Source organism: Pelodiscus sinensis, chromosome Z (genome assembly GCF_052426305.1).
Source record: "Pelodiscus sinensis isolate ZL-2025 chromosome Z, ASM5242630v1, whole genome shotgun sequence".
Taxonomy (NCBI): Eukaryota; Metazoa; Chordata; order Testudines; family Trionychidae; genus Pelodiscus; species Pelodiscus sinensis.
This window is the reverse complement of record NC_143085.1, coordinates 38,469,346-38,488,882: the sequence shown is the minus strand read 5'-3', so window position 1 is coordinate 38,488,882 and position 19,537 is coordinate 38,469,346. Positions and strand designations below refer to the sequence as shown.

Below are 19,537 nucleotides of genomic sequence, written 5' to 3'. Positions count from 1 at the left end.
TTACAAACAAATAACACAAGTATGTAGGGGCAAAATTAGAAAGCAAAATGCACAGAATGAGCTCAAACTAGCTAGAAAACAACAGGTAACAAGAAAACATTCAACAAATATTAGAAGCAAGAGGAAGATCATAAACCAGACAATTTCATAGAATCATAGAATTATAGATCTATACCTATGGACCGGTTTTGTTCAACATCTTTATTAATGACCTGGACGAGGGGATGGATTGCACCCTCAGCAAGTTCGTAGATTACACTAAACTAGAGGGAGAGGTAGATAGGCTGGATTTGTGTATGTTTAGCTTTTCTAAATAGTTCCTAACTTGTTCTTTCCCCACCAAGGGCTGTCCACCTCCTTCCCATACTGTGTTGCCTAGTGCATTTGTCTGGGAACTGACCTTGTCCATGAAGTCTGCTGTCCAGACCTGCTGTGACGTAATTGAGAGGCTGTTTACTCTAGTGGCCCTCGGCCCATTCTGGTTGGGCTGTCACTGGTTGCTGTGTGGACTGTGGATGACCCCTACTGGCCTGCGTCTGTAAGCACTGCCCAGCGGGGGGTGGCACTGAGGAACCTCAGGTCACATAGACAATGACCCAACCGGTTCTCACCTGAGGAAGGAAGGAGTCTGACCAAAGGAAGGGTGTGGTTTGGAGAAGAGTCAGTCTTGGCTGGGAAAACATGAAGAGAAGAGACTAAGCTGAGTACTGAGGGTTTGGGACCTGTGGACCCCACCCCAAGGGTTCTGAGGCAGCCTGGCCCCTCACTTAGATGCCTGCATGCAACCCGGGCTGTGCTGTACCTTGCAGAAACAATAAATGCTCTCTATGCTACTGGCTGACAGAGTCTCATCTTGCTGCAGGCAGGGTGCAGGGTTGGGGGTTACTTGATGCGCCGCCACACCTGCAATCTTGAGAAGTGTGCTTCTTACCGGGAGCTCGCATTGAGGATGTGACCAAGAGTCTTCCGAAAGGGATTAAACTTCGGATCACTACTCCTTCCTGCTTCTCCATGTAGGAACTAACGATACGGTCAAGAATGACCTTGAGCGGGTCACAGTAGATTACGTAGCGCTGGGAAGAAGGATCAAGGAATTTGAAGCACCAGGGTGTTCTCGTCCATCCTTCCAGTTGAAGGAAAAGGTCTGGGTAGGGATCGTTGAACTGAGGAAGTAAATGTGTGGTTGTGCAGGTGGTGTCGGAGAGAGGGCTCTTCTTCGACCATGGGACTCTGTTCCAGGCATAAGGATTATTAGGAAGAGATGGGATCCACCTGAACAAGAGGGGAAAGAGCATCTTTGCGGGCAGGCTTGCAAACCTGGTGAGGAGGGCTTTAAACTAGATTTGTTGGGGGATGGTGACAAAGCCTTGAGGTAAGTGAAGAAGTCCAGCACCGGGAAGAATCACAAGGAGGAACGAGCAACAAAGGAGGACCCTAGATTCGGATGGAGAAGGTAGGGCGATCAACTGGTTATCTATGGTGTTTGTACACAAATGCGAGAAGCCTGGGAAACAAACAGGAATAATTAGAAGCCCAGGCCCAGTCGAAGAACTATGATTTGATTGGAATAACGGAGACTTGGTGGGATGACTCGCATGACTGGAACACTGTCATGGAAGGGAATAAACTGTTCAGGAAGAACAGGCGGGGGAGAAAGGGAGGAGAAGTTGCATTGTATGTAAGAGAGCAATATGATTGCTCGGAGCTCCAGTATTTAGAGGGAGAAAAGCCTGTTGAGAGAGTCTATGGGTTAAGTTTAGAGGTGGAAGCAACAGGGGTGATGTTGTGGTTGGGGTCTGCTATAGACCGTCGGATCAGGTATATGAGGTAGACGAGACTTTCTTTGGACAACTGAGAGAACCTTCTAGATTACAGGCCCTGGTTCTCATGGACAACTTTAATCACCCTGACATCGGTTGGGAGACCAATACGGCAGTACACAGACAATCCAGGAAGTTGTTGGAGAATGTTGGGGATAACTTCTTGGTACAAGTGCTGAAGGATCCGACCAGGGGCCGTGCGCAGCTTAACCTTCTGCTCACAAACAGGGAGGAACTAATAGGGGAAGTAGAGGTGGGTGACAACCAGGGAAGCAGTGATCATGAGATGGTAGATTTCAGGATCCTAACCAAAGGAAGAAAGGAGAGTAGCAAAATACACACCCCGGACTTCAGAAGAACAGACTTTGACTCCCTCAGAGACCTGATGGGTAGGATCCCCTGGAATGCTTACATGAAGGGGAAAGGAGTCCAGGACAGCTGGCAGTATTTTTAAGAAGCCTTATTGACGGCACAGGAAGAAACCATCCCGATGTGTAGCAAGACAAGCAAATATGGTAGACGACCAGATTGGCTTACTGGGGGCATTCTTGGTGAGCTTAAACACAAAAAGGAAGCTTACAAGAAGTGGAAACTTGGACAGATGACGAGGCAGGAGTATAAATAAATATATTGCTCGAGAATGCAGGGGAGTTATCAGGAAGATGAAAGTGCAATTGGAATTGCAGCTAGCAAAGGATATGAAGGATAACAAAAAAGGTTTCTACAGGCATGTTAGCAATAAGGGGGTGATCAGAGAGGATATGGGACCCTTACTGGATGAGGGAGATAACTAGGGTGTGTCTAAACTACATGGCTCCATCAGTGGAGCCATGTAGATTAGGCTGATCGGCAAAGGGAAATGAAGCCGCGATTTAAATAATCGCGGCTTCATTTAAATTTAAATGGCTGCAGCGCTGAGCTGACAAACAGCTGATCAACTGTTTGTTGGCTCAGCGTGGTAGTCTGGACGCTCCCGCGCCGACCTGAAAGCCCTTTATCGACCTCCCCGTTATGCCTCGTAGGATGAGGTTTACCGGGAAGGTCAATAAAGGGCTTTCATGTCGGCGCGGGAGCGTCCAGACTAGCGCGCTGAGCTGACAAACAGCTGATCAGCTGTTTGTCGGCTCAGCGCGGCAGCCATTTAAATTTAAATGAAGCTGCGATTATTTAAATTGCGGCTTCATTTCCTTTCCCCAACAAACAAATCTACATGGCTCCATTGATGGAGCCATGTAGTTTAGACATACCCCTAGTGACAGATGATGTGGGAAAAGCTGAAGTACTCAATGCTTTCTTTCTTTCTTTCTTTCTTTCTTTCTTTCTTTCTTTCTTTCTTTCTTTCTTTCTTTCTTTCTTTCTTTCTTTCTTTCTTTCTTTCTTTCTTTCTTTCTTTCTTTCTTTCTCAAAAAAGTACAGGCAGTCCCCGGGTTACGTACAAGATAGGGACTGTAGGTTTGTTCTTAAGTTGAATTCGTATGTAAGTCGGAACTGGTACATATTGTAGGGGAAACTCTAGCCAAACATTTCTCCAGGGCTCAGTTTTATTCTCCCACACCTCACTTCCCTCAGTCCTTTATTCTCAAGCTGAGGTGTCTGCTGAGAAAAGCCGCTCCGCGTCTCCCTGGTCTGCTGGGGGGGAGGGGGGAGCTAGCTTCGCGTCTCCCTAGTCTGCTGGGGGGGGGGGGTGCCCTAGCTTCACGTCTCCCTGGTCTGCTGGGGGGAAGCAGCTAGTGCAGGGTTGCCTCACCCCGTTTGTAAGTAGGGATCCGATGTAAGTCGGATCCATGTAACCCGGGGACTGCCTGTATATTAGAATTGGAAAAGGTGCAGAAGAAGGTTAATAAAAATGACTGTGGGTACAGAACTACTTCCAGGGAAGGAGAGGTTAAAAAGACTGGGATGGTTTAGCTTATAAGAGAGATGAATAAAGGAGGAGGAGTAGGAGAGTGGTCTATAAGATCATGATTGGTGTGGAGAAAGTGAATAGGAAAGTGTTACTTGCCCCTTCATATGCCACAAGAATTAAGGACCACCTAATGAAATGAATAGGGAACAGATTTAAAACAAAGGGAAGTACTTCACACAGCCTGTGGAACTTGTCAGCAGGGGATGATGTGAAAGTTGAACTTATAGTTGAGTTAAAAAACAGACGTATCCAGTGCTTTTTTTGTATTAAAAAAAAAAGGGTGCCAGTACTCCAGGAGAAAACTTGTTGAGCTCTGATTGGAGGTGCTGGTACTGCGTCTGGAAATGCCGGTACTGAGTACTGGGCAGTACCATCACAAAAAAAGCACTGGAAGTATCCTAGATCAACTTATCTAACAATGACTATTAGCCAAGACGACGAGGGTGCAATCCCACATTCATGTGTCTCTAGACCTCTGCCTGCCAGAAGCTGGGACTGGAGGACAAGAGACAGATCACTCAAATGTGCCTTACTCTTTTAATTCTTTCTGCAGCATCTGGCACTGGCCACTGTTGGAGAAAGTGGACTAGACCAACCTCTGGTTTGAGCCAGTTTGCCTGTTCTTATATTCTTAAGGGAGTCTTTCCTGAATATTTTTGTTCAACATTTTTGCTTCAGCTTATGTTTCAGAAATGCCTAAATCCTGCTGAAACTTCAGGCACAAGTGCAAAAACAGATTCCTGCAGATCTGAAACAAAACTTTGATGTTTGCCAAGTCCATACCATGTACTAGGTAACAGCTTTTATAAAAGTCATTCATCAGTTAGAAGAAGCCACTGTTCTTAGCTATAAAGGCATATTGTACAAATCATTAAAGATAATAAAAAGCATAATTTAAGTGGTGATTGACCAACCTCTGTGTAATTTCTGAATGAACCAGATTTTCCATACCTGGATCCCCAAAAAGAACCCTTAACCTCCCTCTCATCTAGCGTGTAACAGCTTCCCTATCCATTAGAGAGACCACTGGGGGTAAGGGAATATCTTTGATGCCTCCACTCCCCGTGTCTATGAGAGCGACAAGCTTTGAAAACTAGGCAGAATTCTTCACACATACAGAATGGGAAGCGACTGTCTAGGAACGAGCAGTGCAGAAAGAGATCGAGGGGTTACAGTGGACCAGAAGCTAAATATGAGTCAACAGTGTGACACTGTTGCAAAAAAAGCCACCATGATTCTGAGCTGCATTAACAGGAGTGTAGTTAGCAAGACACAATAAGTCATTCTGCTCTGCTTTGCACTGATTAGCCTCAGTTGGAGTATTATGTCCTGTTCTGGGTACAAGAAAGATATAGAGAAACTGGAGAGAGTCTAGAGAAGAGCAACAAAAATGATGAAAGGCCTAGAAAACATGACCTGTGAGGGAAGACTGAAAGAACTGGGCTTGTTTAGTTTGGAAAGGAGAAGACTGAGAGGGACACGATTGCAGTTTTCAGGTATCTAAAAGGGTGTTACAAGAAGGAGGGAGGATAATTGTTCTCCTTGGCCTCTGAGGACAGGACTAGAAGCAATGGGCTTAAACTGCAGCAAGGGAGGCTTACGTTGGATATTAGGAAAACGTTCCTAACTGTCAGGGTAGTCAAACACTAGAATAAATTGCCCAGGGAGGTTGTGGAAACTCCTCTTTTGGAAATATTTAAGAGCAGGCTGGATAGACATTTATCAGGGATGATCTAGATCAGGGCTATTCATCTTTGGAAGCCCCGGAGGCCACAATGACCCTCACAGCACATGCGGAGAACCGCAACTTAAGTGTGGTTGCATATACATGCAAATCTACATGCAAATCGCTTCTTTCACACTTATCTCCATGTCCATTTATCTCTGCAAAAGCAAATTCCATCTCCCAAACGGGGTTGAAAACCCTGTGTTTATCCAACAAGCAACTCTTCTTTGTTGCCATTTCTAGTGCTTCTTATTTAAAAGAAAATTGTAAAACAGTGTTTTGGGTGTTTAGCTTGAAGCTTCAGGTTGTGCGTTTCTTGGAGTGATTTTACTGTAAAAAGAAAAGTTTCCAAGCTAGAGAGTTCTAACCTGTGGCAGGTGGGGAGCTGGGTGAATCAGGCCAGACATGAGAGGCAAAAAAGGACACCTTTCAGGCACTTCCCACAATGCCCTGCTGTTCTCAGCACCTCCTCCCTGGGGGATAGAAATGCCAACACCCTATACCCATCTGTTCCAGCCAGCCCATCCATTTGCATCTTTCAATGCTCACCCCGCCTGGGAGACGCCTTGCTGTTGTGGAGCATGAGCTTAGTGGAGGCCATGTTCAAAGGATCCACCTGCAGGTTGCATGCTGAGTCCCTTGTAAACCCAGACCGTACTGCGGGCTGCAAACAAACAGGCCGCAAGCGGCGTGTTGAGTAGCCATGGTCTAGATGGTGCTGGTTCCTGCCCTGAAGGCAGGAGACTGGACATGATGACCTCTTGAGGTGCCTTCCAGTTCTAGGTTTCAGGCTAGTGTTTATTAGTGTTAATTCTGCTGCCAAACTGCAGAAGAAAGGTGTACACTTGCTACGTGCAAGCACCCCTGCGATCCAGCCTCACGGCGGAGGGAAAGCTCTTGTGCCATTTCAGCAGTCTGGTTGTCCTCCTGGGAGCTCCTGCTTTGAGCATTACTGGAGCACTGGTGGTGGGTTATTTGCTGGCTGCTTTGCTTACCCCGGAAGCTCTCATCTTGCAAAGGACGAGAGGTCCCTTGCTGCTGAGCCTGGTGGCCTGCACGCATAACCCTCTAGCTGTCCCTGTCAGGTTCCCAGGGCTGGTTCTCAGCAGGGGTGTCTCTGGCTGGGCCCCCTGGCTTCTTGTTACCTGTGCTCTTAGGAGCAGTTAGTTCTGCTGCCCCTTCTGGACTCTCATTGACCTGCAGGCTGGGAGCAGGGGAGTGGGAGCCTTTCTTTCAGCCAGTTTTTGTGGCAGAAAATATGCTAATGAGGGACTCATTTGCATGAGTTGTGATCTCATTTGCATACTTTCTGCTGATCCGTTTTTGCACTAGGGGTTTTTGTACAAAAACAAGCAGTGTGAACGTTTCCTTTTTGTGCAAAAACCCCTTTTTGCCCAAGATCGGTATACCTGCTTTTTTGAGGCATAAGGATCTTGAGCAAAAGGGGTTTTTGTGCAAAAAAAGAAACGTTCACATGGCTTGTTTTTGTGCAAAAACCCCTAGTGCAAAAACTGATTGGCAGAAAATATGCAAATGAGATCATGACTAGTGCAAATGAATCCCTCATTAGCATATTTTCTGCTTCAAAAACTGGCAGTGTAGTAGGGCAGCTACAGACTAGCAGGCCACCCTTCTGCAAATGTTCACACACTTTTGGCCTGCAGCTGCATGCCCCTTCGCATTCACACCAGACCTGGCTCAGCTTTGCACCCTGCTGCAGTGATGGGAGCAGCTCCCCTGGCAGAAAGGCACTGAAGCCACTGAGCCATATATCGCTATCACACCCGCCCAGGCACACGGGCTGCCCCTGGAGTATGGGCTGTTGGTGAAGCTTCCACTTGGGGAGGCAGTAGCTTCCCAGCCTAGGCCCCACCCTTCCCAGTATAGGCACCACCCTTTTCCCAGCCTAGGCCCCGCTCTTCCCCATCCTACACCCTCCCCTCATCCTAGCCTAGGCCCCACCTCCTTCCAAGCAAATTATTTTTCAAAAAAGAAAACAGTTTTCTGCAATTTCTTTCTCAACAAATTGGACCATGTTTTGTACCATGTGCCAGAGATGCACAAGGTACCTAATTAACAGCACTCCATTTGGGCAAATTGCTTCAACTTCACACAATGGGAGGAGGAGTCATCCCATAAAATCCCAAACTTAAATTCTCCTGTAATCCAGGAGCAGTGAGTACTTCATGAATAAATCAGAAAGATTTTGAAATAGTAAAAAACACTTTGCCAAATTGCCCTTCTCAGAACTTTCCAACTGATGACCTCAAAACACCAAACTAAAACCAATGAATTTACACAAACTTTCGTGAGGCAGGCAAGTATTATTAGTGTCCCTTTTTTCTGATGGAGAAACTGAGGCACGGGATAATTAAGTTCCTTATCCACTGTTGTTTTTTTAAATCAGTAGAAAAATTGCCCTTGAAACCAAGCTTTAAATGATGGGTCCAATGTCACACTGGACATCTGTGACAGGAAGGCCACTGAGAAAACCCCTCATCTTCACATTTCTAGTGGAGGGGAGCGCAGGCCACTGGCTGCATCGAGGTGGGGAGATCCCAGCTTACCCCAGTACAGGAACTCGGCAGTGAGGCTGCACCTGACTCTGACACTGTGAGGGCTGGGGCTGCCCCTCTCTGCCAGTTGTGGCTGGGCAGCCTCAGTCCAGCAGGAGCCAAGTGTGGAGGGGTGAGTGTGGGGGATCCGGGTGTGGGTGGCTCAGTGGGAGATCTGGATGCAGAAGGGCTCGGTGGGGGGTTCTGGTGCAGGGGCAGTAGGACTCTGGCTGAGCTCAGTGGAGGAACTGAGGGGAGGTGGGGGCTGGGGTGGGATCCAGGTGCTGGGGAAGTGGAACTTCATAGGATAGGGGGTCCAAGTGCAGCTTGCTGGGGGGTCAGTGGGTTGGGAGATTGTTGGAAGAGTCCAGGTTTAGGTGAGCCTGGCTTGTCAGGGTGAGGATTCCATAGGCCTGTGTTATTAACCAGGGAGCCCCAGCTAAGGGGACACTGCATGGCAGACTGCTGGCCCTCCCCGCCCCCGATTCTTCATCCCCGTTTCTTCTCCACCCCTCTCTTCATCCCCCTCACTCCCCATTTCTTCCCTACTGCTGCTTCCCCCTCCCTCCTCATGCCCCCATTCCCTGACTCCACATTCCTTCCCCATGCCCTCCTCCCCCCACCTCCTCTCCCTGCACCTGTGAAGCTGGGCTGCCCTTCAGCTTACAGGGAACAGTGCTTGTGACTGTAATTGGAGCCTTGTGTCTGTGCCATGCAGGGTGAGGAGGGGGGGGGGGCGGCTCTGCTGAGGAGCGCCTGCTGCTCTGGCTTCTCTGCCACCCTGGAATCTGTCTGAGCCACACTAACCACCCAACAGCTACCCCACCTGGAAGATGGAGGAGGCAACACAGCCCAGTTTTGGGTAGGCCGTGCCTTTCTTTGCGGGGGACAGGCTGTAACAGCTCCCCCTTTGCAGAGGCGGTTCCAGGTGCCACCAGGGGCTGGAGCAAGTTGTCAGCGCCAGCCAAGGCCTGAAAGCCTGGTCAGCACGTGCACTAGCTGGGAATAGCGCCTCCGCGGCCCCCTTGCCCTGCGCTAGCTCGGTCTTAGGGGAGTGAACTGCACCCACTCCTCCAGACTCTTCACCATCACCCCGGGCCCGCTTTCCCTGCACCGCGGCCAGGCTCCGCGCCCTGGGTGCACTGTGGTCCCGCTCGGCAAAGCTGCTGCGTGTGGCCGGGGCTGCACGAAGCCGCCCCTCTGAAGGACCGGAGAGACCCGCCTGGGTCGGGCTTTGCCCGGAGGCGCTGCTCGGCCGGGCGATTCCGGCTCGCAGCTTGCGGCTGCCACAGGCCCGGCTCTGCTCCCGCGCCGTCTGGCCGGAGGGGCACAGCGGGGACGCTGCAAAGGCTGCAGCCGCTGAGACCAGGGGCACAAGCCCGCAGCTCGGCCCGGGCGCTAGCAGGCAGGAAGGCGACCAGGACTCCGTGCCCGTCCCGTCGCTCTTCGCCCCTTCGGGCCTGGCAAAGCACGTGGGCGAGCGGGCACTGAAAACTCCCTTGGCCGCACTGACCCCACCGGAACACGGTGCCGCCGGGCGCGGCTCCCCCCGGGCTCTGCGTCGGGGCGCTGGTGTGCGCGGAGACCAGCCCCACGGGGGCAGAACGGCCACTTAACAGCGGCAACCACTCGGGATGCCAGTGTCGCTCCCTCGCACGGCCGGGAGGAGGCTGCGCGTGTATCTTGTGGAACTCTCTTGGAGGGGCCGCGTTGGACACCCCTGCAGCCCATTGGATTGCGCACCGCGGAGGCAGAAATAGCGCATTTCTGCAAGTACGTTACCATCTAGGAAGAAAACGCCATCCGGCGAGGGTTGCAAATCATGAGCGATCCGAGTTTCATTCATAGCCTCGCTCCTGTAGGATGTGTTTCTTTGCTCCCACACTCGGGCTGGGATTTGTATGCCTCTGTACACTAGGGGGCAATGTGTCTGTTTGAAAGAAACCAGCCCAGCACAGGCGGATAACAGAAAACCCCGCCACTCGCTCCCCGAGACATGCAGAGTCGGATCCAGACAGCAACAGAGAGATCCACAGTCCCTCTTTCACACACAGGCCTGCAGCCACAGCTTAGCCTGAGCTGCCTTTGAATACAAGACTGGTACTTGGATGCGGGTGCCCTCTAATTAGGGTTGGAAAGGAGAAGGAGGGGTTGCGGAAAGTTAAAAACCACGACCACGCGCCTTTCCATGAAAGAGCTGCGTTCGATTGGGCCTCAGCCCTGTCCCGGGAAAGGGGATGCTAAGAAAGGGCGTTTCTGAAAAACACCGAAAGGTGCGCGCTGGTGCGGGTTATGGGGCAGCTACTGGCTAAGGTCCTGCGCTTGGATATTCCTACGTACGCCACGAGGTTGTGCGGAATAAGACTAGAATCTTTGTATTAAAATAGAAAGACTTTCAGACTTTATTAAAATAGAACGGGTTTGTCTAAAATGCTGCTATTCTTCCTGTAGAGTTTTAAACTGGGCTAGATTGTATAGCCCGCTGGTCTGGGGAGCGGGCATTTTCTTTTATCACGATTTCCCCTAGAATCGGTAAGATTTCCTTTTATTCCTTTGTATCGCTGTCAGTCTGTACTTATTTTATTTTCTGCCCAGCGCCTGGTATAAACTGTGCACCCCGGGCCTTCCGCGTCTCTCCATCCCCCCTGTCACTTTGCTAAGTAATAATTTCCATGTCCAATTCCATTTCTTTTCTAGTTCTGAAATCTCTAAGCCATCAGCAAGGAGGATAGTTCACATGAAAACTAATTACACAAAATCAATATTTAATCACAGCCCAGCATCCTGATCCTGCAGAAAAATCCTTTTAAAACTCTACTGCCATATACAAATACTTCTTCATGGCCGCTTATTTATAGATCTCATTTTTTTGGTAGTAGTAATTTTCATTTTTATTTTTTAAAATCTATTGACATCTGCGAGATGCGAACACCTGAATTGCCTTGTAGTTGTCGTTTATTTTTAAATCCTCGATTTAAAAAAAAAAAAAGCATTTTCCTCTACAAAGGCCTGTCTGCGTGCCCCGGTTTGCCAACGGATTTCCACAAACACGGCAGAAGTTTCTCCCAACATTTTAGAGCCGTTGGATTCAGTCTAGTTTAGCTCTAAGGGACAGGTTGTGATGGGGGCGAACCGGATCACTTCTACCAGCCAGTTCATAGGCTTGGCTATTTGGGTCCAGTCTAAATGGAAAGAAACGTGGTTTGAGAACAATTTCTGTATAACATCTATTTATTGCGCTTTTTAGAAAACATTGCAATACACGGAACTACGCCCATCGAAAATATGTGTGAGCACAGTTTATAAATATTTTATTTATATTTGAATAAGTTAGCGGCATTGCACACGCGTTTTTTAACGTTACCCTCTTGCCAAAATCTCCTTTGAGTGCTTGGTTTCAAAGCTGTCCACCTTTTTACAAACTTCTAAACGCTGGCTGGGTTTTAGCCCCAGTGGAGAGCGGAGAGAGCTAAACATTTTAACTAAGATTATTGGGATAAATATTTCATAAAGAGCAGAGCAGATATTAAATTACACTTATTGATTTTGGTATCCGAACCCGAGTCCGCTCCTTAGGCCCTCTAGACTAATTGATCTCTTAAGGAGGCTTGGCTGTCTGGCCATCCCTTTGAATGATAATAATAATAAAAACACTATCAACCTTACAACAGAAATCTTGCTTAGATACACGAGCGCGTCGCGCAACGCTGGAAGCCACTGTGGGAATCAAGACGCGACTAGAACACCGAGCTGGGCTTTGCCGTGTGGTTCTAATGCTCAGGACGGATTTCTGTGGCCCCCCAGCCCGGGTCCCCGAGAACAGCAGCGATCAATAATCCTCCCCGCATCCCACACACGCACTCGCTTGTCCTAGTTCATTGCAAAGTGTGAAAAATAAAAGTGGCGAGAAGGGCAGCAGACGCCTTTAGTCCGACTCAGGGCAGGTACCCGGCGCCCCGCAGCAGCCGGGTGGAGGGATGAGACGGGAAATGGGAACAATTATTGAGGCGCGTAGCGGGAGTTCAGCCTCGCCCGGAAAACTTATCATTCACTGAAACACCGAGCACGGCCCCCTGCCAGATATGCTCGTCCCCTCCCCGCGCCAAAGTCGGGCGAGGTCTGTGCCAGCAGAGCACTGACTCCCGCGCACCGTCGCGCTGGGCAGCATCGTTACATGCCACAGCGCTGCGCAAACCGTGCGCTCCGCGTGCACAGTGCCTAACACAGCCCGCTCCTCACAGCGGCAGCCGGGACCTGGTCTCACTACAGGCAGTGGGAGACTCCAGCCCGGCCCGTAGTGCTTTTCCTACGGCGGTACTGTAGAGAGCAGAGCAGCCCAGACTGGCCGCGTTTACACGGGAATCGCCAATCCCCTGTGCGCTGCCCGTTGCGCCAAGCGGAGAGCCCTGCGCCCCCCCCCCCCCCCCGCCCGGTGGCCAGTCCGTCCCGGTCCTACTCCGCGCAGCCAGCGCGAATGGCCGAGTGCTAACAAAAGAGCCTCTTTCGGGCCGACATTAGTTGCGTTGGCGGGAGGTGAAACAGATGGGCAGAGCCAGGGCCGGGCAGGACGGTGCTGGGCACCCTAGCGCAGAGAGCCCGGATCCAGGGGTTGCAGAGCCAGAGAGGGAAAGGAGCCACCTTAAGTGGGAGCCCCGCCCCGAGCCCGGAGCATGCGTCCCGCTCATTGGTGCAGCCCTAATGGCTGAAATTGATTGCTGAAATGCAAAACTTGTTGCTGTTTCTCCAGCCCTGGGTGAGAGAAGGAGCGGGAGAGCGGGCAGCGGAGACCCTGCAGCGCCCCGAGCCGGGCACCCTGCACCGGCCACACAGGGAAGCGGGGACCCAGCACCGCTCCGAGCCCGGGCCTCCCGTGCGCCTGGCACGCAGAGCCAGCCGGGACTCGCGCCGGGCTGGCCGCTGCCCAAGGCGAGCGGAGAAGCAGAGGCTGAGCCGCGCTCCCGGCGCCCCTGCAGCCCAGCGATGAGGAGCAGGGCTCCCGGAGACAGGCGCCGATGAGCTGCGGAGTCGAGCCCAGCCGGAGGTCGGCCAGAGCCGGCCGCCGCGCCAGGTGTGAGAGAGCGGGACGCGCCCAGGTGTAAGTGCCGTGGCCGCTCGCAGGGCCCGAAGGCTCGGACTCGGGGAGGTTTCATTGTTGTGAACTTTGCTTGCCGCCCGGGGCTGCCGCTGCCCATGCGACCGCCCCGCCCCACGCCAGGCCACCTGCCCCGCAAGATGTGAGCGCGGGGACAGCTCCCTAGGGATCCCGGCTCGCCTCGCCGCTGCCTGCTGAAGGGACGCTGCCCACCGGCTTTGACTGTGGGGCTGTCGCTGGCTGCGCTTCCGAGAGCGCTCCTGGGAGAGCCGGCCCGAGTCGCGCACCGGGGCGCGGGGGTGCCATGTCCCACTGACCCCCGGAAGCATGTTTGGGCTGGAGCAGTTTGAGCCGCAGATCAGCAGCAGAAACGCCGGGCAAGGAGAGAGAAACTTTGGCCAGGCCGGTCTGAGCATGAGTTCCCACTTCAAAGCGCCAGCCTTCCACTCCGGCGGCCCCGCGGACCCGGCCATCAGCGCCCTGGGCGAGCCTCCCCTCCTGGGCATGAACATGAACCTGGCTGGGGAAGCATACGGCTTCCATGCCCGGGGACACTCGGATCTGCACGCCGGGGGGATGCAGGCTCAGCCGGTTCACAGCTTTTTCAGCAACCAGCAGCCTCACCACAGTCACCCCAACACCCATCACCCGCACCAGCATCACCCCCACTTCAGCGGCAACTTTGGGTCTGATCCCAGCGCCTCCTGCTTGCATGGAGGCCGGCTGATGAGCTACAACAATAATCTAGGCAGCCAGCAAGCGTTTGGCGACGGATACGAACATATGGCCGAGAACCAAGGAGGTGAAGGTTTTGGACAGCAGAGATCAGGTAACATGCCCGATTTCCAGCACCATAACTCCGGCGGCTCCAACCACGCCGTGCCAGCGCCCTGCCTCCCCCTGGACCAGTCTCCCAACCGGGCTGCCTCCTTCCATGGGCTTCCAGCCTCTAGCTCCTCGGATTCCCATAGCCTGGAGCAGAGGAGGCTTCCCACCCAGGGAGGCGTCGATTCTTTGGAATACAATTACCCCAGCGATGGCCCTTCAGGACACTTTGATCTGCCAGTGTTTTCTCCTTCCGAGTCAGACGGGCAGCTTCCTCACTATGGGGCTGGCAGACAGGCTCCTGGGGGCGGCACTTTCCCTGGCACATCTGTTTTGCCCAGAGCACCAGGCATGGTGGGGATGTCCAAAGTTCACCCGCAGCAGCAACATGGTGTGTTCTTTGAAAGGTTTGGAGGTGCTCGTAAGATGTCTGTGGGCATGGAGCCTGGTGTTAATGCCAGACATCCTTTAATGCAACAGCAGCAACAGACAGGTTTATTGGCCAGACAAAACTCTTGTCCGCCAGCAATTCCTAGGCAACAGCAAACAGACGCCAATACTCCCAACCCCAACTTGCAGGACAATGGGCCAATAATGCAGAACCAGCATGCACAGTTTGAATACCCTATTCACAGACTGGAGAATAGGAATATGCATCCATACACCGACCCCGTGTTTAATATGCAGCCCCCTCCGCCACAACAGCCACCAAATCAAAGACTGCAACACTTCGATGCCCCTTACATGAGCGTGGCCAAGCGGCCTCGGTTCGACTTCCCCAGTAACCCGGCCGTGGAGAGGTGCACGTCTTGGAATAGCAGTCTGCACCCCGCGGGCATGGACAGCCACCTCTCACCTTCCGCTTACCCCGGCCTGTCCAGCGAGTTCACGCCCCCGGGGCCCGAGAGCTTCGCGGCGGGCCCCCCGCTCCAGCACGCGGGGCCCGACCCGCAGGCCCTGCAGCAGCAGCAGCGGCAGAACGCGGCCCTGATGATCAAGCACATGGCCTCGCGCACCCAGCAGCAGCAGCAGAGACTGAGGCCCGGCCTGCAGCCGCTGCACCACGGGGACGGGCTGGTGCACGCGGGCCCCGTCGGGACCCTGCCGCAGGCCGCCTTCGAGCGCGAGAGCGGGGCCCGCGGGCCCGGCTTCGAGCCGCAGCCCCCGCCCTTGGCCCAGGACAGCGGCTGGTTCCCCGGCCCACCCGCGCCGGGGGAGCTGCTGCCGCGCCGCCTGGCCGGGCCGGGCCTGCCCGCCGAGCCCGGCCCGCACGACATGGGCCTGCCGCAGCCCGGCTCGGGCCTGCTCTTCCGGCCGGGCGTGGGCGCGCTGGGGCTGGCGGCGGACGCCCACGGGCCGGCCCTGCACTCCCCGGGCGTGCACGGCCCCTTCGGCGCCGGCTTGGCCCCGCTGCAGTCCCCCGGCGCGCCCGCCGAGCGCCGCCCGCCGGCCGACTTCGCCGCGCCCCAGGCGGGCTTCGCCTTCGGCGCCTCCGGCCGGCCGGGCCCGGCGCCCGGCGCCAGCGGCTCGCCCGGCGCCTTCCCGCCCGCGCCCGAGTTCCCGCCCGCGCCGCGCGCCGCGGCCAGCAAGCTGGGCGCCCTGTCGCTGGGCTCCTTCGCCAAGCCCGCCAAGGAGAGCGGGTTCGGGCAGAGCTGCCTGGCCGCGCTCTCCACCGCCTGCCAGAACATGATCGCCAGCCTGGGCGCGCCCAACCTGCACGTCACCTTCGCCAAGAAGAGCCCGCCCGAGGGCAAGCGCAAGCTGGGCCCGCCCGAGCCCGACGGCCCCGCGCCCGGCCCGGACTTCTTCCCCGCCAAGGCGCCGCCCGGCCCGGGCCCGACCGAGACCAGCCTGTCGCCCGGCTTCGCGCCCGAGGCCGCGCCGGGCGGCGAGAGCAAGGCGGCGGCGGGCGGCGGCCGGGGGCGGGGCCGGCGGAAGCGGGACAGCGGGCACGTCAGCCCGGGCGGCTTCTTCGACAAGTTCCCGCCGGCCGAGAGCGGCGGCGCGGCCAGCCCGGGCCCGCCCGGCGCCGGCGGGAGCGCCCCGCACGACAAGCCGCTGACCTCGCCCTCCTGGGCCAAGGGCGGCGAGCTGCTGCTGGCCGAGCAGCCCGACCTCCTGGCCTCGCTGGACAGCGGCATCCAGAGCGCCGGCAAGTCGGACGGCGGCTCCCCGCGCGGGGACTTCCCCGACGAGCCCAGCCCCGCCTACGGCCACGAGGACGAGGTGTCCTCCAGCTCCGACAGCGGCCTGGCCAAGCCCACGCGCAGCCCGCTGCTCGGCGGCTCCCCCAAGCTGCCGCCGCGGGCCGAGCACTCGCTGTTGGGCGGGCCGAAGCCGCTGGGCCTGGGCCTGCTGGGCGCCTCGGCCCCGGCCCCGGACAGCTACGGGCCCCTGGGGGGCGGCGGGGGTGGGGGCGGCGGCGCCCACCCGGGCACGCCGGGCCTGGAGCAGGGGCGCACCCCCACCAGCACCTCCGCCCAGGACGAGATCCACCCGCTGGAGATCTTGCAGGCGCAGATCCAGCTCCAGCGGCAGCAGTTCAGCATCTCCGAGGACCAGCCCCTGGGCCTGAAGAGCAAAAAGGCCGAGTGCCCCAGCCAGAACGGGGACGCCGACTTGAACAGCTGTTGCTCGGAAACCGGCAAGGGGGCCATGAGCACGATAGACTTGGACTCGCTGATGGCAGAGCATAACTCCACCTGGTACATGCCCAGCGAGAAGGCCTTGATGGAGGGGCAGGAGGAGGACAAACCTCTGGCACCGTGGGAGAAGTCAAAGCCCCAGAATCCCAGCAAAGAAGGTATTTCTTTCTGACCCCTTTCTTAGCATGAATTTTGGGCTGGAGGCCCGGGTTGTTCTCTTAAATCCTGGAGGAGACCTTCCTCTCAGTCCTGGCATAGGCCATTCTGGTTAGTGTCATGGAAGGGGAACAAGGGGTGCTTGGGGATTCCTCTCTTCTCCGCAGAATTCCTTAGGGGGGAGTGTTTAAGGTTGAGTCAGATGAGCCATCTGCCCTGTTCTGCAGTTTTTCAACCATCCAGAGCCCGGGGACACTCTAATTAAAACAAACAGGCTTTATGCACCCATCCTTTCTGGAAGCACGATTGAATATGTAAATGTAATTACCTAATCGGGGTTGGTAAAGAGGTGTTAGGATTGTCACCTCTCTGTGTCTACAACCCCCTATGTAAACGCATCTCTCTTTTGCATAGGGACCGAGTTATTACTCGGAAATGAAGTAGTTTGTTTGGATTGTTGCTTTCCAAGACAAGGTTGGGCATCTCTTCATGCACAAAGGAACAATTGTTCCTCTGTGAACTCTAGAGGAAAATATATTTGGTCTGTAGTTTAACAGGGGAGTTACTGGTAGGTTAGGTAGGCCATCAGTGATTTAGGGAACCTTTGCAGACTTGGGTGAAAGGAATGTACACTTCACATTGGGAACAAAACACGGCCCTTCCCCTATAAACCTACACACTTAGCACTTCATTGGCTAGATGATGAACAGTGGCTATTGGCTTCTTAAAATAAATAGAACTTTTACTGTAGATGAAGCAGATAATGGGTTTCTTTACAGCTTTTAGGATGATGGTTTTAAAGTTGTAGTTTGTGCACATAACATGTTAATTTTAATTCCAGTTAGGCAGTATTCTAAACTCTGTAATTTCTTTGTTAATGAATGAATTCGACTAACTTTTTCATACTGGAAAAACTTAAAACACAACAAACAGTCTTGTAGCACCTTAGAAACTAGCAAAACATGTAGATGGTGTCGTGAACTTTCGTGGGCATAACCCACTTCTTCAGATAAATGTATGAATAACTCCATTCATCTGAAAAAGTGGGTTGTGCCCACGAAAGCTCATGGCACCATCTACATGTTTTGTTAGTCCGTAACTGGAAAAACTTAACACACAATGAACAGCCTTGTAGCACCTTACAGACTAACTCGCTTAACCCTCTGAAGCTTTATTTTCATACGGTTAAGTAAGCAGGGAAAGTTTAAATTGGGCTCTCTGAGTTCAATTTACAGAAATATATTGACAGAAGAGAGCTTCCTCCTATGGCAATATTTACTTTAGTATATAATATCTACATCTTTTCTGTATTATACAGGTTTATCTTTTAAATATGTGATGCTGAACTAAGAAGTTTCTACCATGGTTAACTTAAAGAAAACATAAAATCAGACTCCGTGTCAATATAAAACATGTTTCATTGACAGATGTTTAATGTTAACCATTTAGCTTTCATTCTTGGTTTTCTATATTATTTAGAGGGCAATATTATTCTAAAATGAAAAAAACATGGGTGGAAAACAGTTATAAAAGGTCCTTAACAAAGATGACTTTAGATTTAATAATTTCCATTGTAGGAAAGCCATTTTTTTCTAAGGTCCTTGATTTAAGCCGTATGCATACACTGTTCCTCCACTATATGTAAAATTGTCCATATGCACATCTGGGTGTATTTTACATCATCCACACCTATCATGTTTTATGTTGATTCATTTTGCTAACCATAGGCTGGGTCAGACCTATTTTCACTCTTTCCTCATAAGAGCTGTTTTTGTAGTAACCCTTTATAATCTTTGGCGTTTAAGTAAAGATAGGTGTTACGAAAAGGGCTCTTGGATGCTTTGAAAACTCCATAACTTTCTACTTCCAGTTCTGGTGGGCTTTCTAGCTTTCGTTTTCTGATGCATGAATGCTAGCCCCCACTGTTTGTCTCTTTGTTCATGTTTAATGCCCAGCACTGGAGACTCTCATTTGAAGCTGGAGTGCTTAGCATGCACAGCAGACTCTAGGAAGCCCATCAGCATTCTCCATGCCTCTCCCAGGCAAGGACATAAATTGGTTTGTTTGGGGCCCTTCTTTCCATTTTTAAATGGAGTTGCACATAGCATCCTTCCTGGCCCCTTCTCTTTTATTGTTTCTTGTACACAACATCTAGGTCTGACTGGATCAATAGCTAGTTAGCACAAATCACAGTTCCTGTCAGTTCTACCTTGTCAGACATACACACGGGCATGCACACTCTAATTAAAAGCAGATTGGGAAAAATGAAACTAAATTTTTTAGATTTTAATTTATTGGACTAAAAAACATAAGCGAAACATTTTTTGGACGTGTTTGTTGCAGCTTGGCTTAATACTGTAAGCCTTTTTATGTATATGTGGTGGTAGGCTTTTTTGTTTGTTTTAAACAGCTCCCCTGCATACAGTCTCATGTTTTAAAAATGGTCTAATTTAATAGCCAGCAGTACTTCTAAGGAAATAATTCGTCCTTCTCATATAACAATAATCATAAATAATATTACGAGATCAGCTCATCACTCTTGTGCTTGCTTTCCTGGAAGGAAAACTAGGTAACTTGTATTGCTATATAAGGATAAATTTTAGTACTACTTAACATAAAATAAGATATTGATCTAACTCTAGGACACTGGATAGACACATTCATTTTGCTTTCTACTTTTACCCCTTGGAAGATTTAAATGGACCAGCTCTTCAAATGAGACAAGAGCTATAGATAAGTAGAGAATTCACTTTAATTGTTCTTTGAAATGGTAGGAGACAAAACAGATGAATTCTTTTCTCTGTCACAAAAT

General features: G+C 52.3%; 1 protein-coding gene across 6 annotated transcripts in view; it reads left to right on the top strand.

Moving 5' to 3' along the window:
- The first annotated feature begins 12,698 nt into the window (after positions 1–12,698).
- The window catches only part of MN1 (MN1 proto-oncogene, transcriptional regulator), a 215,046-nt gene continuing 208,207 nt past the window's right edge, over positions 12,699–19,537 (top strand). For 5 of the 6 annotated variants that reach the window (XR_016348348.1, XM_075898902.2, XM_075898906.2 and 2 more), the window contains exon 1: positions 12,699–16,727. Coding sequence is in view for 5 of the 6 variants with exons in the window: in XM_075898902.2 (XP_075755017.2) it covers positions 13,427–16,727 (3,301 nt within the window). In the remaining variant the exon portion in view is untranslated. The remainder of the gene's footprint in view (positions 16,728–19,537) is intronic. The other variant, XM_089775219.1, reaches the window with a different exon arrangement.